Source organism: Rosa chinensis, chromosome 6, assembly GCF_002994745.2.
Source record: "Rosa chinensis cultivar Old Blush chromosome 6, RchiOBHm-V2, whole genome shotgun sequence".
Classification (NCBI taxonomy): Eukaryota; Viridiplantae; Streptophyta; class Magnoliopsida; order Rosales; family Rosaceae; genus Rosa; species Rosa chinensis.
The window spans coordinates 67,140,202-67,157,708 of record NC_037093.1 but is presented as its reverse complement, the minus strand read 5'-3'; the positions used below and the strand labels follow the sequence as shown (position 1 = coordinate 67,157,708).

Below are 17,507 nucleotides of genomic sequence, written 5' to 3'. Positions count from 1 at the left end.
TCCAGTTTGATTCAACCACGCCTCTGTTCCACCGCTTCCTCCAATCACGTATCCCCTTCAAAATCCACGTGTCTCATTCCTAACCGCACCAATCTCCCAACTGCCACGTGCCCCTCCACGCCCAAAAAAATAACCTAGTCCTTCACGCCCAAAAAATCCCCGCACTACTTACCAAAAAAAATAAAATTCCCCCCCACTGACGCGTGCCCGCCATCCACCACCTACCGCCAAAACCACTATCGGACTATCGCTTCCAATCAACGGTCGGCGATCGGCCACGTAATACACCACACGATTCCGTAGAGTAGATATCCGAATATTCCATACCACCCAATAAACTTCGAATAAACATTAAGACCGTGTAGATTGAAATTCATCACATGTTGTTGTTCGAGCCTGTCTCGTCTCATACGTAACAACCCCTCCTCTCCTTGTTCCCCAATTTCGTACTCCAGCCTCTATTTTTACCCTAAATTTCTCCGATCCAAATCTTTTAATGGCTAAATTGTCCCTACGATTTTCAGATTCATCGAACTTCAATCTCATACCCAATCGATTCGATTCTGCCGCCTCCGATCTCATACCTTGTTCTCGGAAAACCTCTCGTTCTCAGATTCTTAGTCGGCCTTGTAGCTCTTTTTGACATAGCTCGGAATTTAGTCTCTTACATTTTCGACAAACTTCGAGGACCTCACAGAAGTTCCAGATGGGGAAGCGTGAGTCATTTTTCTTCTCTCTGACCTTCTCTGTGGTTAATTAGGGTTTCATTGATTCTGCCGATTTTGCTTTTGTTTTTGTTTAATTGCTTGATTTGATTGTAGTTTGGACGCTTCATATCTCAAATTTGTGTTCAATTTCACTAGTTTTGAATTTATTGCTGATTGAATTGGTTGCCGGAGTTCAATTTTGCTTGTTGCTATAGAATTGTGGTGGTTGAGTTTAGTTTGATTGGGCAGGGAATAATCAACGTAAGAATGCGGCGGTGATGTTGGATAGCGATGACGATAATAGTAGCGTGAGTTCAACGTCGACGATGCGCTCTGACCTTGTGTTTGCGCCAGGAAATGATGAAGTGCAAGTCGACAAGGATAGCTTGCTTGACCAAGCTCTCGATGCTCTCTATGAGAAGAGGTACCAATTTTTTTAGCATTTCATTTTCTATCATTAATGTTTGTGTTATTTGGCTGGTGATAATTAGATTAAGGGTGACAAAGCTGGTTACGTTGTTCCCGGTTTTGCTTATACATGGTACTTTGTGTATGAAGGGGTTCCACTAGGGAAAAAGCTCTGGCTTCAATTGTGGAAGCGTTTAATAGCAGCTTGCAGCATGAGTTTGTGGAAAAGAAGTAAGTACCTGTGTTGGATTGTTTGCTGACACAATGTTGATTTATATCTGCTGGATTGTTATAGACTTTTCAGGTCCTATAAACTTAATTTGTTTATCCTCAGATTTGCCACTTTATTGCATCAGTGTCTGAATTGCATTAAGAAGGGTTCGTCTAAAGAGATATGCTTGGCATCTCATGTGATTGGTCAGTCCCTTTAGCCCCTTTTGATCTGTGCTCAGTCTCAAACATGTTCTAGTTATCAAGTTCAGTTTTCAATCTTTTCTTCTGTTTATAGGATTGCTGGCTTTGACTGTTGGTTGTGGGGACAATGCTAATGAAATGCTTGAAGAATCCTTACCTGTGATTTCGCAGGCTTTCAAATCTGGATCTGAATCCACAAAGACAATAGCGGTATCTATGATCTCTTTAGGCTTTAATTGTAAGGAATTTCTAGTGTGGAATTTTCCATTTTAGTGAAGAAAGAATTTGGTTTATGATTGCAGTTGCTGGAGTGTTTAGCTATCATCACTTTCGTTGGTGGTAATGACCCAGAGCAAACAGAAAAATCAATGCAAGTTATGTGGCAAGTGGTTCATCCAAAACTGAAATCAAACGTATGTGTATTTATGTTCCAGTCTTTATGTTTTATTTTTCATAGAGTAGTTCTCAGTGGGAGCTTGTTTATCCATTGTTGTTTATGTATTGGATGAATAAAGTATCATGATTTGATTTTTCTCCCATCTCTTTCTTTTCAGGTGGTTGCAGTTAAACCTTCAGCGGCTGTAATAACTACGATGGTGTTTGCATGGTCCTTTCTTCTTACCACTGTAGATGGATGGAAATTTAATCCCAAAGATTGGCAGGAGTGAGTACAATCTCAGTCTTAGGTTGATGTTATTATTCGATACTATATTTAAGGATTCTTAGACAATTCATTCTCTTTACAACATCCAATCTACATTCCAATTTATGATATAGATTTTGATCACTGTCAACACTCTGCAACAAAATTGGAAGGCCTGTATAGTGTGGACACAATTATTGGATAGATACTATTAATGGTTCCTGATTAAGCCGTCTAAACAGACCCCTTTCTTTTGTGGTTAAAAATGCAGGTCCATATCATATTTGTCTAGTCTTCTAGACAAGGATGACCGCTCTGTGCGGATAGCTGCTGGTGAAGCTCTGGCATTAATTTTTGAAATAGGAAGCTTAGAGAAGTTCTCTGTTGGCACAAAAAGTTCTGATGATGGCTCAACTGAAGAAGGAAATAAGCCTCGAGAGTATGTACATATACAAGGATTGAAAGCAAAGATTATTAATCAAGCCAGAGACCTTTCAGCTGAGGCAGGTGGCAAAAGTGCTGCTAAGAAAGATCTTACCAACCAGCGGAACATGTTTCGGGATATCTTGGAATACTTTGAGGTGCTTCTTCATTTTTTTTGTTTTTTTTTTCATTTACTGTAGATGGATATAATATGCTCATCCTGTATGGTGACCATATTCTTCAATATCAGGATGATTATTCTCCTGAAATTTCAATTAAGATCGGTAGTGATTCACTACAGACATCAACATGGTCGCAGCTGATACAGGTCCCTTCTTCTCGTCCCTCTTTTCTTATATCAACTTTTTGCTTCCAGACTTCTATTTGCTTGATAGTTTCAACTCATTGATGCTTTTCCAATTTTCAACTCATTGATGCTTTTCCAATTTGGAAATTACTGTAGTTGAACTTTTTGAAGCACTTTCTTGGAGGAGGGTTTATAAAGCACATGCAGGTTGGTTTTGTTGCCTATTGATACAGCTTCCTTTTCATTCTTTCTATGACATTCATTCATATCTGTTGTCGAGTAATCTGTTCAGCTAAGCAAATGCTAATGAGATAAATCTAATTTTTGGAAACAGGAAAACGAACTCCTTCAGGATGTCTTAGGGTTCACTCCAAAGAAAAAGTGTGTGGATTTTGAAAATCGTCTATCTGGTAGTGAAAAGGTTTGTTATAATCCAGTAGGAATCATTCTGTATCGGCTGTATTGTGGTTTAATGGATCTGCTACTAATTTTATATTCTTAAGCTTTTTGGTTGGTGTTCTTCCTGTTAATAATATATGTGGTTGCTTTTTACAGAGGATGTTTAGGTCACCAAACTCAGCTCTCAACAAAGCAAGGACCCAGCAACTTAATAAGCAGAGGATGTTATCGGCGGTATGTTTTCGTCACTGCTAGAATACATGCTTTATGCCTGTGCTTGAACACCTGCATTGATGTTCCTTGGATGATCTATACAAACACATCTGACGTCCAGTTTTAGGGTGCACATATCTATGCTAGTGGTTACTTGTACTTTGTTTCTTAGTTTTGTTTCTCTGTTTTCTCAGGGTAAAAATATTGGCCGCTTTGCAGCTAATGTGGGGGATGATGTGTAGTTCTGGATGGTGGAAGCCTGGAATTATTCTGGTCAGAAAATTTAGATAGCATCTCATTAAAATTAGTCTGTGGGTAAGTTATACACCATGATTTGTGACATTAAAGATTTTGTATGGAGAAGTCCAAAATTAAATTGAATGGTTATTTTTTGTGCACAACATGGTGCGTGTGTTGGTTCATCCCTTTGATCTTTGAATAGTTTGAGAAGTAGCTGTTAACATTTGCAGGAGCCTTTGAGAAAATAAAAATAAATTGTACATTTGGCGAAGTTTTATTTGCCAGTATAAGCTTCTCATGAGAAAATATGGACACAGCCCACAAGGAATTGGGACACCAACCGGCCCAGAATGAGGGCTGGGTAGTAGAGCTAACGATAGGACAGGTGGGTTTAGGCGAGTCTCTCATCAGAGCTATGCCCCTAGGTGGGCCGAATTTAGGCCGAGAACATTTTACATTAGATTGAAGGCTGGGCCAGACCAAGAACCCAATTAGGGACGGTTTGGGTCAGGCCGGGTTTAGGCCCAGAAAGTGTCCAGTATAGTGAACGTTTGGGCCAAGTGGGCAGGGTTTAGGTTCAGAAACCGTCCAATCAGATCAAAATTTTTGACCTAGTGGGCCGGATACAGGCCCAGAACGTGTAAGAGCGAAGTTTGGGCTAAGGGGGCTGGGTTTAGCCCTAGAAAGTGGCTTTGTGGAGGGAAGGTTAAAAGGGCTGCGGCACAAGAAACTAATAAATAGAATCAGAGCCCATAGGGCCGTGGCACAAGAAACTAATACAAAGAATCAGAGCCCAAAGCTCTAGGAACACAAACACCAGCTAAATCATACAGCAAACATTGTGAAAATTGAGCCGAAGGGGCATTCAGCAAACAATGTGAAAATTGTGCCGAAGGGGCATTAAGTGTACTCACTTTAAGCAGCGAATGCTATCTTTAGCGACGACATCTGCAACTGTTTTTCTCTCTGTTTGAGAAAGAAAAGAACAGTCGGAGCTCAGGGCAAAGGCAAAAAAAACAGAAAAACACAAATCCTAACTGAAAGCAACGCTTTCAAACAGAAAGATAAAATGTGAAACTCTTTCAAACAGAAGAATAAAAAGTATAACTATTTGAAACAGAAAAATATTTACTTTTTTCAAACAAAACCAAGAAAACAAGACTACTACAGCCAGTTGACAAGCTACTGCTTTTTGTGCAACTTTTGGAAACAGTTGATATATCAAAATCTGATCCTTTGTATATTATGTAGTTGTGGGATTCCTGAGAATTTTGTCAATATTACCTCGCGACTTGCATTTTGCAGGGAATTACAATCTCAGTATAAAAGAAGAGAAACCAACCTAGAGGCGCCCCCGAGACGGTCTCATGCTATTATCAGAGTAGCTCTATCTAGAGACCACGCAAACTAGAAAAGTGCTTATTCATGGCTCGGTCCTTCCTGTAATTATTACTCCTCCCTCCTCCCCCACCTCTCCTCCCTCTTCCCCTCTGATTCCCTACATTTTCTCTTCCTTCTACTTCAGAAACACTAGTTTGCTTGTTATCTTGCTCCTCACCTGAGTCACCTTGACTTCTTTCTCCTCCTCCTCTTCCCCGGCCTCTGGAATTCCGAATGTACCCTCTCCCTCTCCCTTCTGTCCGAGAATTATCAAAGTGCTTATCTTGCTCCTCACTTGAGTCGCCTTGACTTCTTTCACCTCCTCCTCTTCCCAGGCCTCTGGAATTCCGAATGTACCCTCTCCCTCTGCCTTCTGTCTGAGAAAAGTGCTTATCTTGCTCCTCAATTCTCCTTTCTCCTCCTCCTCCTCCTCCTCTGCCCCAGCCCCTGGAATTCTGATTATACCCTTTCCCTCTACCTTCACTCTGAGAAATATCTACATGACTATCTTGCTGCTCAGAGTACTCTGTCAGCTTCTTAACTGCACCAAGTGGAAGATTGCCGCCACGACCAAGACCATGAATCAGTTCTTTTTGTGCTTCAGTAATTAACGATGCCTCACCCACATTTGCAACTGCAACTGAACCTGCTACTTTGTAACTATAATTCTTGCCATCTTTGACATAATATTGGGGATTCCGTCTGGAACCCCATTTTGAACTAGTAGCATTCTGAGATGAACTTTCAGTTCGTGTCTCCCAAGGTTTCCCAATATTTGAACTGCTTTTTTCACCGAACGACTCAATTTCCCCTGCTCCTGAATCCGCAACACTCAGTCCTAGATCATCAAAAGAGTCATCATACTCATCTTCATACTCAAATTGCGAAACAAGGGCAGCAGTTTTTGCTGAATACTTTTCGTTTTTGTCATCAAGTGTATCAGAATCAGGCAAGTCAGCTTTAGACTTCCTAACAAATCTTCCCTGTGAAGATGATGATGAAACTGAAGGGACCCCATTTTGTTGAACCCTAATGGCAGCCACTGTATTAGTAGTGGTGGATGCTGTAGGTTCAACTAGTATTCCTTTCCCTTTATCATTCCTACTAACAGTAGCACTTCTGGGTTTTGGTATTGTCTCTAATTTAGTATCTAAGGACAGCAGGTCTTCATGAAGAGTTCCTTCAAGAATCATTTGAATCACTTCCTCGGGATTCTGGTTGTATGCTTCAAGACAGGCAGCTAAGAACCCTTTTCCATAATCAGGGAAGAGATCCTTCACTTGACTAATCTTGGACTCCTTAATTGCAACATCTTCATCCACCGCTACCTTGTTTGTTAAAGGGGTTGTTGCATTGGTGTGCAACTTACCAATGACCTTCTGAGTACACAGCAGTATTCCAGACACATACCCCAACTGCTCATCATCCATGATTATCCATCCTGCATGAACAAAGCTGAAAAAATATAATTTCCTTCTTCAAGCACTTGGTTGATGAGGTAAATCTAGTATGGTAGGTAAGTTCTATCTAAAAAGATTTGTGCATCAATTCAACTCAAACAGGAAAATTTACTACGAAGCTTCAATTTCAGCACTTTTATTCCCAGATGTTCTCAATATCTAGAAACGGACTACAAGATATAAAAGGAGGATATAAAAAGGCGGACAACAAATACATATTATATATTCCTCCATATTTTTTCAGGTTTAAAATTTATTAAGTATTCTGTCCTATCTATACATTTCCCAAGAACTATTGTTATTACTGACATCTATCACCTATCACCTATTTTCTTTTTCGTTTTCTTCTAAGCAATTATCACCTATTTATTCAAAACCAATGTACCTTATGATATGTACCCAACGTCTACATTTATACATCTATAACCTAGCAATTGGAAAATTTCAGCTCAGTACCTACAAGTAAATCAAGCTGTAAAAGCATATAATTGCTTACCGTGATTTTGTAAATTCTCCACTTTGCCCATAATATTGAAGTTCTTCTCAACATTTTGAAGAAATGTTTCCCTATTCTGGTTTTCTTGAGCACATACTGAAATTCCATTAATCTCTCTCAACAGTTGAACCAAAATGTCCGCTCTAATATAAGGATCCTCTAGTTTAGCTGGGAACATCTCTGCAGCAGCAGGAATGGAGAGATTATCTTTGAATACCTCATCACTTAGATAGCATGAGTCCAACAGTTTCCATCCAAACTTGACAATTCTCATTGATAACATCTTCAAACTTATAGCAACATTTGACACCATTTTATGTTCTCCAGCTGCCAAAATTATTTGGAACCCACGCTGCAAAGATGGAAGTAATGAATCATGCAACCTTGCTAGAGTGCTTAGTAATTCCTCGTTCCCATAACTGCATACACATAGAACAAAATTTACTACTTCAAACATGCTGAAATCCTTATCAGATACTCGACCGTGAACAGCCAAACTAGTTTAAGACACCTGATTGTGAACCCAACAAGCCAATTCCATGGGATAACTCAAATTCCCCATGCATCTACAGGAACTTACTGCAGACTGCACCTACTACTATTCTTTCTCAGACCAAAAGTTTTGAAAATCCAATACCAAACAAGGTACCTTATCTCAACAGGGCACAAGAAGAATATTGCGGATGGTTTGTATGCAGTTAGAAAAGCATCCATGGATACAATTGCATCGTTTATGAAGTCCATAACCTACCAAAAAAGAAGACAATATCTCAGTTCAAGTACCAGAGCAACCAACCATCAGATGTCCAAAAGTAGGAAACATAAATAGCAAGGATCCACAAGAAATAGAAGAGATCCGATGTCCATAGTGTAGCTATAAACTTGTTTAAATAGAACTTCCATATATAACATTGCATGTTACATTTATACAGTATGAAGCATGATACATCCAGTAAATGCCACTCTTTACTGAAAAATCTCTTGAACAAGTTGGAAGAAAAGAATTAAGATATTAATCGGAGAGGGATAAAGGAATTGATTGATCAATAAAACAAGACAAAGCAACTTACCTCCAGTAAATCAGCAAGAAGACGGCTGGATCCGTGTTCTCCAGGATTTCCAGACAGAAAAAGGGCCTGTGCATGATATTAGGAAAATCCTTTCTGTCATGTATCCAAAATGCAAGCAAAACACCTTATTGAAAATTTACTTACAAATCCAACCACAAAAATAAAAATAACAAAAGAACTATCAAATTGATAGACAGACAATTTGGATCAGCCTACGTGTCCTGACTCCTTTAAGTGGTCATTCGTAAAAACCAATGACCAACCCTTAGGCTGCAATTATATTTGGGGCTATTGCATGGAACGTAAATTAAAAAAATATGAATTGTGGTATAATTGGATTTTGGAAGACTACCTCTAATGCCGTGCTACTACGTTGATACATTGTTTGTACAATGCTCAGAAAATGTGATGCCACAGCAGTCAAATTGTCACGGATTGTAGCATGGGCTGTCACTGCATTGCCAACCTGAAAGACATGATAAAATGAGAAAGGGTAAGAGAGTGTGTAGCAAAGATATAGGCCACTATTTATAAAAAAATGCTTACCAGCACTCTCGTCAAATCTTCATTTTCATGACTATATATAGCACATATGTCGAGCAACTTAGGCAAGTCAAGCAACTTCTTCTCCTGCAAAAGAGCTACATATGGAATTAGTGAATAAGTATTATCAGGACACAATATAAGTGACAATAAGACAGTAAACAACACCCTCAGTCATTGAACAAGTGATCGCATTGATTGCCAGTATGAAACAAGTACACCTCGAAGTACTCACAAACTGTACCGTCTCCTTGATAAATTACCTGGTGTGTATTTCTATTAGACCGCATCTCCTAGAAGCAGGAAATCGATAGAGTAATACACTATATGAATTATTATGTCAATGGAACTGTAACACTATTACATCATTTATAATTTTACAGAGACGAGAGACACACCTTCATGGTCTTTAGGACTGAGACTATCAGCAGCCCGAGCACCAGGATCCCTGCTAGAAGATCTGCAATAGGATGAAAAATATGAAAAACAACATACCAGTGTGATTTCAATATACCAGTGATAGATTACAAAGCTGAAGCTAAACTTACATTCGATACAATACCATAAAAACGCGGCGGCTCAGTTCTAATTCCCCTACAATGACCCCTGCCACCATGTCCTTGGCTCCGCGATGAGGGAAATCATACCACCTGCTACGAAACTGTAGGAAGCTCTCCAAAAATTCATGCAGGGAAGTATCACTAGCCACTGACAGTAATGAGAACCGAGAATAACAGCAGCCAGAGATCAATAAACAGAAATGAAATGCTAACACTTGTTTCATCAAATTGTGATAAGACGACTCCATCATTACCTTGTCTCCAAAATTCCTTAGGGTTTAGCTTGAGCAATCGAGAAAGCTCTCTATTGAGAAGATCGACGACTCTCTGAGACTCCACGGCGTCCAATCCACCTTCGTCGGCGCCGAGGCCAGCGGCAACAGCCTCATCTTGGGGCAAGTAATTCACGAAATTGCCCTTGGTCGACACCCACTCGCCTCTCTCTCCCATCCGAACCCTACTACTTGTACTACTGCTACTCGCCGGCGGCGCAGAAGCAGCGACGCTTGAAGCTTCGGCATTGGACGGCTGGGACAGCGATTGCCGGAGGGAGGCGGAGAGCGTGGGATTTGGGGATTTAGGGCTTCTGGGACGATTCTGGTCTTGATTTTTGGGGACGAAGACCTTTTGGGTTTTGGTGAAACCCTTGCTTCCTCCGGCTTGCCTATTAGTGTTGCCCTGAGGGTTCCGGTGACTCGACATGGCCTAGAAGATCCCGATCGAATTTCAAGAGCTGAGAGGAGGAGGAGGAGGAGGAGTGAGATTTTTTATGTATTGGTTTTCCTTTCCTGCACTGACTTCCTCGGGGTTCAGGTTAGCCTCTTCTTTTGGGCTTCAGCGTTCTCGGGCCTTAACAACATTAATGTGATTTGTGTGGCCCATTCTGCATCCTCAGCTTTGCCCATGCATACTAGCAAAGCTAACGATGCTCGTACTAATGCAAGCAAGGTTAAAACTTTCAATTGAAAGATGTCTTAATTCCATGTTTTACCAATAATCCTCTTTTATAGGGTAAAATTTACTTTTCCAAATGCCATATAATCCTCTTACAATTTATTAGAAAAATGGGAAAACAGTCAATTATTAACTAGAATAGTAAAAGAACTGGGTTGCACGACCAAAGGAAAGGAACTGGGTTAGGGGCTTAAAACCTTAAAAAGAAAAAAAGGGAGTGTACATTCAACAAACCACTTTATGCTTAAACCGCAAAAGCTCCACATGATTTTTATGCTGGTTTCTGTACTGTGTATGATATAGAAATAAATCTCTTGCCTGCATTTCCCTCAAACCAGAGCAGCAGAAAACTGAAACTCAACTACAATAAAAAGCATAACAATTAGTTTCTTTTTTCATTGGACTACCACTGCAAACACAGAATACCCACCCATATCCTAAACTCAGATCATACCCACTCAAAATTCGTTTCTTTAGGTAATATTAAAGCAATGAGGCAATCAGGTTGACAAGGCGCAATAGAGAGCATAGAGCAAGTCTCTTCCGAGTATGGAAGTATGAAGAGAAGTCTGGCCCACATGGAATTCACCGCTGGGATCTTGATCACTCCAGAGCAGTCCCTCTGCTTCAAGTATGACAAGAAATCCTGAAACTGAAGAGCAGTATTGTAAGACTTGAGATGTTTCCAAAGTTTAGGGCTTCAGTTTCAACAGATTAACATGTGTCAACTACACTTTGTGTTCTGTAGTATACATGTACAATATATAATTATGAAGCTCAAAGATCTTCATCTTACAACATGACTTGCCATTCACTGCTCAGATAACTGAATGACTGACATTTAGAAAGGCACGCTCGAAATTGCTCGAGTCTCAAGATGTAAAGATTGGGATGTTTACTTACTTAGATTGCACTGAGATTATAAATTAGTTTTTGCTTCATATATCTAAATCTTGAACTATTTATGCATAAGTTATGTAATTCAGTTAAGAGATTATTCATAGCAACACTTCATCAGTTATGTAATTCAGTTAAATAGTACAATCACTTTATCAAGGTAATAGTTAGAGAAATCTCTAAGGGAAAAAAATCAGCTGCCATCCTACAGAGCTACAAGACCAAAAATGAGAAGAGAGGAACTTACCCCTTTCTGATCAGCTGCAGAAGATGGGATCAATCGACACACTTCCCTCTGCAACAAATATTAAAGAAAAGACGGTGCAGAAATTTCAGAAAGGGAAAGAAGAAAATAATTAAATGTTAATATGAAGAAACTTGGTCTGCCATCAATTAAGTCGGTTAGTATAGAAAGGGGATTAATTTTTCTCCTTTTGAAATGTACCAGTCCAAGGTAAATTACTGAACTTTCCCATTTTCTTCTCCACAAGTCCATTAGTCTGATACAATTTTAAACTGAATTGTTGTATTTTCATTCAGTTGGATCAAGCTCTATAAGCCATTAGTATCAAAAATCTAGTTAACATGGATTTCCCACATTGTTTTACCATATATTATCTATCGTGTCGGTCAAAAGTATTGTGTTGGTCATCTTATAAAAAGTGTGTATTTAAGTAGTCCAAGAAGATGGGGACAGAATACAAATTACCATATGAGAGAGAGAGAGAGAGAGAGAGAGAGCAGCATAAAAATATTCAAGAACTTACCTTATGTGGTGGGGTGCTAGTAAATGTTGACTTCACATGCCGAAAATCTGTACGCTTGGTCATGTCTAACTTAAGAGGCCATCTGCAACAATGAGACATAAAATTTATTAACAGATATCCGTATATTTGCAATCATTACTGAAATCCAGAAAGCAAACTAGGTAAAATAAAAGAGGTGATTCCTTACTCTATAGGTTCAGAAGTGGCATTGGAATATTTGCAAATATCAGAATCCACTCTATATGCATTAACTGTACTGTAATGAACACCACTCTTACACAATGTTCCCTGCCACTGATATTGTGAGGGTTGTCCAGAAGTTTCCACAACAGATGGTTCTGAAACAGCCACAGGAGGGGAGGGGAACAAGGTGGAGGGGGAACAAAAGGTGGCTGTGATTGAGGCAAAGGCGGTGGGGGTGGGGACAACGGAGGTGGCATTTCAGGTAGAGGAGGTGGCAGAGATGATAATGGTGGTGGTGCTATGGGTACTGAAAACATACGGTCAAATTGCTGCACTGGAGCTCCCTGTATTTGTGCAAGTGGAGTCACAGAAGCAGGAATGAAGGGAGGTACAATAGCATTACCATGAAAATTGTTGGGGACTACACCTGGTGAGATTGGGTTCAAAGGACGATTGTGACTTGAACCCCGTGGATCCCAAGAACTATTTGGAGGGAGGTAAACAGGTCGCATAAATGGAGATGAGGAAATTTGTGGAGGAGGTGGAGCTGAGGGTATCTGTGTTGGTACAGGAATGCATGGAATGCTCCCTGGTGCAGAATGCAGCTCCATTCCAGGTTTTGAATACAACCACCTAGGTTCATTGGCATGAGAAGCAACGTGACCACCTAGAGTAAAATCATTGAATAAATTCCATTAGTATCAAAGGAAATAGAGGACATTAATTTCAATGAAAGTTATATGAAAAGGTGATCACCTCCTTGTGTAGAATTCACAGCTAAGTTACTGTCATAACCATCAACTCTTCTGGTGCCAGCTTCAAGCATCTCCGTAGAGCCAGTGACAGCTCTGTTTGACTGAAACATATATCCACTTTGTACCGAATTCCCCTGATTCTCAGATTTTACTCTAGGGGATACAAGCTCCATTGAGTGGCTCTCATGCTTTACTGCAAATGGGGTAGCAGCAGTATTAGACATGTTTCCCTGGTTGCTTCTGATGTCAACATGGGTAGGGGTAGGTACAGATCTGGCACCATCAATGTGAGATACTACATTAAGTGATCCAGCACCATATGGTGTCCTGTGGTTACTCCTTTCCTTGCGATGCTGTCTGAGATGTGCCATCACAGCAGCAGCTTCTTCAGGAGTATCAAATTCCATCAGTACCGCACCTTCATTGCTGAAATCAGTGACCGAGTATGGAGTCTTGCGAAGCACCTTCCTTGATTCGTGAAGAATCTCATCCTTGGCCCATTGACTTGAAACATTTCCAACATAAACATGACAACTAGAACCAACTGCAACACCATTCATAGCACCTCTAGTTCCCAGTCCTGTATCCATAAACTTTATGCACCAAGGAAAATGCCTGCGCGTATATTCACGAGCCTTTATGGCATCAAGAATGTTTCTATACTCAACTACGGCAAATCCTTTATGAGGAAAGAAAAAAAAATGTTCCATGGCACCAAACCTCTCTAACTGAAACCTTACATGGGCTTCAGATACATCAGAACCAAAAAAGCCCAGCCAGAGCTGTTTAGAAGCTGAGAAAATGTCCATGGCTGCAATATCCCCATCAGAATACCAAACAATTTGAGTCTTGGGGGACACATATGACGACACAGGATGACATTTGGGAGATTCAAAAGAACTGTTTGCACCTCCACTTGAAGATCTCATGGAAGGTGAACCAAAATCCAAATTTGTATCTTTGTTCTTCTCAATATGAAAGTGGTTTCTCCCATCAAACGAATTACTCCTGAAGCTTAATGGAGACCTTGTGACAGGTGAAGGCATCTGGTGGTTCACTACGTCCCTGGGCATGGAAGACCTGCCATGTGACATATCTCCATGCTCCCTAATCTCAAAGTCCATGGGCCTTGCACCGCCACTATCCTGATTGGAACCCGTTGAGTGACTATTAGCTTCAAGAGGCATTACAGAGCTACGAGCTTTCATATGTTGACCTGACACTCTATCAGAATAAACATCACTGCCAGTTTCATGTAGGTTAGAGAACCTAGACACCAGATATGGTCGATTGATAAATCTCGATGGATCAGAATCATCCTCATCACTGTCTGCTCGATTACCTTCTACGTCCATTACATCTATAAAAGATTTAAAGGCACCCTCCAAAGCAGATTTAAAATCTGAAATAGATGGCAATCTACATAACTTCTTATATTTTGAGAGCATCCAACCTTGCAATAATGGATCTTTACTAAGAACCTGCATGTTTAGAAAAAGACAAGCTCAAACTACTAGTCAACAGGAAAATAAAAAGGAGTTGAATGCCTTATCTTCAAGCAAATACTTGAGATTTTTTCATCAATGATCAGCAAGAAATACAGGGGATAATCTATATACAAATGTGAAAACCCCCTATTAACAGGTGTCTACTCCTAAATACAAATCCTTCTATGTGTTTCTTGGTTTAAAATTTCCCTGGCAATACATCAACTAATTTGAACTCAACAAGCCCTTTAATATTATTGTATTGAACTTCACTCTGGTTACAATTTTAGAAACACAAATGGAAACAAGAAAACATGTGAATTCATTATTATGTACCAATGTGCTACTATCAAACACAAAAGCAGATCTATCGCTGCAAAACTAACAAGAAAATGTGACTGATTTTTTCTTCAATAGCTAGCAAATGTTAAAGAGTTATATGTACATTCTCACAAATCAAGCTACTACAGTTCAGAATCCAATGCACCATAATATATATAGCAGACATCCATTCAACTGAAGGGAAACAAGGAATTACCAGTCCTAACAAGCAGCTATTTGAAACTGAAATCGTATCTTCAAAGACGTTGTTTCCATCTGATGCTAGCTGCTCAGAGCTAATATCATTGCCTCTGTTGCTTGTTTCAACAAAAGTTGTACTTGTTTTAGATTCATCACTAGTTTTGCTCAAATGATGCCCGCCATCCTTATCGAGTTTGCTTGTTATTTGACTTAGAAAATACTGCCCTTTAAGAACTCCCTCTGATGAGGTGGATTTCAAGAGTTCAAAGCAGGCTGCAAGTGAGTCTTTAGGATAACAAAAGAAAATCCACAGTAAACAAAGAGCACGTAACTGGGATAACTTAGTCACCGAAGATTCATTTCCATCAGAAAACTTCTCCTTTAGCTGAAGAAAGATATCAGCAGAACCTTGCATTCTCACAGTCTCTTTACCAACAATCAGAAAGACATCCTTCCCCTCAAAGGACGATATAAAGAAGGTAAGCACATTCTGAAAAACGCCGGAGCAAATACCACGAATGACAGAGGATGTTGACGCCACCGAGGAAGCAGTGCAACAAATATCCGATAGACCAAGAATACAGGATTTCGCAGTCTGGAATGCAAAGCCATTAGTATCCTCTCCTCTATTTATCAGCCCCGCACTCCAGTTATGCATATTGACAACAACTCTTGCCGCGGCTTCAAGAGCAGTGGGGCATTTCGAAGCATATCTAGGAATGAGATCAGCCACAATGCGTTGTACACTCGTACAACCTGTGAAGTTAGCCTGATGATTAACACAGTGAACACAAAAATTTACAATCTAACACTATGAAGGTCACTTATCAATCTCAATTTCTTTCAGTAAAAACCTAAATCATGAAAACTCGCTGATACTGAACTGAGAATTATCACTATCCCCTTTCTTTCTTTCTTTCTTTTTGATAAGAATTATCACTATCTTCTTTAATAGAAAAGAAATTAATGGAAACAATCAGGGGCAAAAGAGTAAAACTGAAACTGACCTCTGGAGGCGGTGATGAGGGAGAGATAGGCTTGCTCAAGATCGGCGGTGAGAGCAGTGTCCTTCTTGGAGAGGCAGAACTTAATCCGCTTATAGCAGTCGTAAACGCCTCGAATCTCGTCGCGGTGTCTACGTTTCCTGAGAATTTCGTCCTGGGAGAGAGATTCTGGAGCTGCCGCGCTCAGCCGTTGGGCTAGGGATTGTGGCGGTGGTGGCGGAGATGGTGGCGGCGATGAGGATGGTGGCTCTGCTTCGGCTTCGTGCAGCCTTCGCTTCTTCGGGGGCTGCTCTGCGGAGGCCATGGAGGGAGAGAGACGGCGTCGTTCTGAGGATTTATCAAATAGCGACGACTGAGGTCGGCCGGTTCGGACTGCACCTTCTGAATAATTACTAATCCCCCATTGGTAAGGACTGTCCTACGTGGCTTTATTATTTTGTTGAAATTGTTTTTTGTGTAGAAATGAGGAAAGAAAGAAAAACATTTTTTTTCTTTTAGTAAGTGGAGCAAGAAGTAAACTTATCATTTTTGAATCAAAAATAATAATAATTATACTTAGAATTTAGTCTGAGGTATAAAGAATGATGGGTAATAATTACACTAGTAATATCACTTGATTCAGCTTCATTACTAAGTTAGACTTGTCATAATTTTCTCTTAATTTTTTGAGTTCGTTATTGGTATCTTTTTTATGTTCTCACTTGTCTGACAGTTAAAAGGTATTAACTAAAAAAGCTTGAATGAACAAGCAAGAAGTATCCAATGACCAATTGGAAGTGCACAAAAATAACCCCAATAAAAAGATTTAAAGTTAATTGGATCCCATGCTCGATCTTCCGTTTTGAAATATCAAATACAATAGTAATGATTAGGAAAAAAAAATACTTTGAAGCCTCAATTAATCGTAGTAGGGCTAGCCCCTGAGCCGGCTGCCTCTCATCTAAGAAGAATGATAGTAACTTAGTGGTTATACAAAAAACAATTTACTTATTTATTGAAGAATAATTCTACAATCTTGACATGAGAATTTGAGGATATCATGCCTAAATATAGAAAACCTTTACGTCAAAAAATTCAGTCTATTTATCATCGCCAATTTAAAGGTGAAAAACGAAATTAACTCATTAGCAAAAAGAATTACTCCAAACTTTAAAGTAAGATAGATGTGCATTTAAAGAATATGACGAACTCGAATCTTTGGTACATCCGCTTAGACACAAATTTTTTCTTGTTCTCTCATGTACTTAGAACTAGTAACTAGACTATAACTATAAGCATATATGGAACTTCGTTCAAATTGTTTGGCTCCAAAATCAGTTGGCTTGCAAACTGTCTCTTTTGAGCGTGTGCGCAGGTGTGCCAGCACCGTGGGGTGCAGTCGTCGGCGGAGTCCCTTGACCTGACTTCTTCTTCAAGCGTTGTGGACGAGGAGAGCACCAACCTCGCCACAAGGTTCTTCTCTAGCCTTCTAAGAAAGGACTTCTTGCCTTACGGATAAGGACTTTGGATGTGATCTCTTAGCGTCACCGAATCGATACTCAACGTTGTAGGCTGAGCAGAGCAACCACTGGGAAGTTTGGAGAAAGCACGGGTTTTGCTAAAGCGTGACTTTAGCTTCGCTGGGTTGCGAGGGCGTTACCCTTGCTTCGCTGGTTGTATCGGTGGCAGTGGTACT

General features: G+C 40.0%; 2 protein-coding genes across 2 annotated transcripts; one reads left to right on the top strand and one right to left on the bottom strand.

The window, feature by feature from the left end:
• The first annotated feature begins 354 nt into the window (after positions 1 to 354).
• Positions 355 to 3,936, top strand: LOC112170023 (interferon-related developmental regulator 1). The gene is made up of 13 exons (XM_024307165.2): positions 355 to 716; positions 957 to 1,131; positions 1,266 to 1,346; positions 1,450 to 1,532; positions 1,624 to 1,739; positions 1,832 to 1,942; positions 2,084 to 2,193; positions 2,444 to 2,753; positions 2,846 to 2,923; positions 3,059 to 3,109; positions 3,237 to 3,323; positions 3,458 to 3,535; positions 3,709 to 3,936. The coding sequence occupies exons 1-13, from the start codon at positions 707 to 709 to the stop codon at positions 3,754 to 3,756; spliced, it is 1,338 nt and encodes a 445-aa protein (XP_024162933.1). The 5' UTR covers positions 355 to 706; the 3' UTR covers positions 3,757 to 3,936.
• Positions 3,937 to 4,819: 883 nt separating this feature from the next.
• LOC112170025 lies at positions 4,820 to 16,227 on the bottom strand. The gene is given in 18 exon segments (XM_024307167.2): positions 4,820 to 6,575; positions 7,091 to 7,509; positions 7,740 to 7,837; positions 8,161 to 8,226; positions 8,513 to 8,626; positions 8,707 to 8,801; positions 9,102 to 9,163; positions 9,252 to 9,411; positions 9,518 to 9,968; positions 10,448 to 10,475; positions 10,676 to 10,869; positions 11,362 to 11,409; positions 11,882 to 11,963; positions 12,069 to 12,247; positions 12,250 to 12,731; positions 12,821 to 14,300; positions 14,845 to 15,584; positions 15,836 to 16,227. Coding segments are annotated over 18 exon segments (6,429 nt in total). The 5' UTR covers positions 16,137 to 16,227; the 3' UTR covers positions 4,820 to 5,145.
• Between the last annotated feature and the right edge of the window lie 1,280 nt (positions 16,228 to 17,507).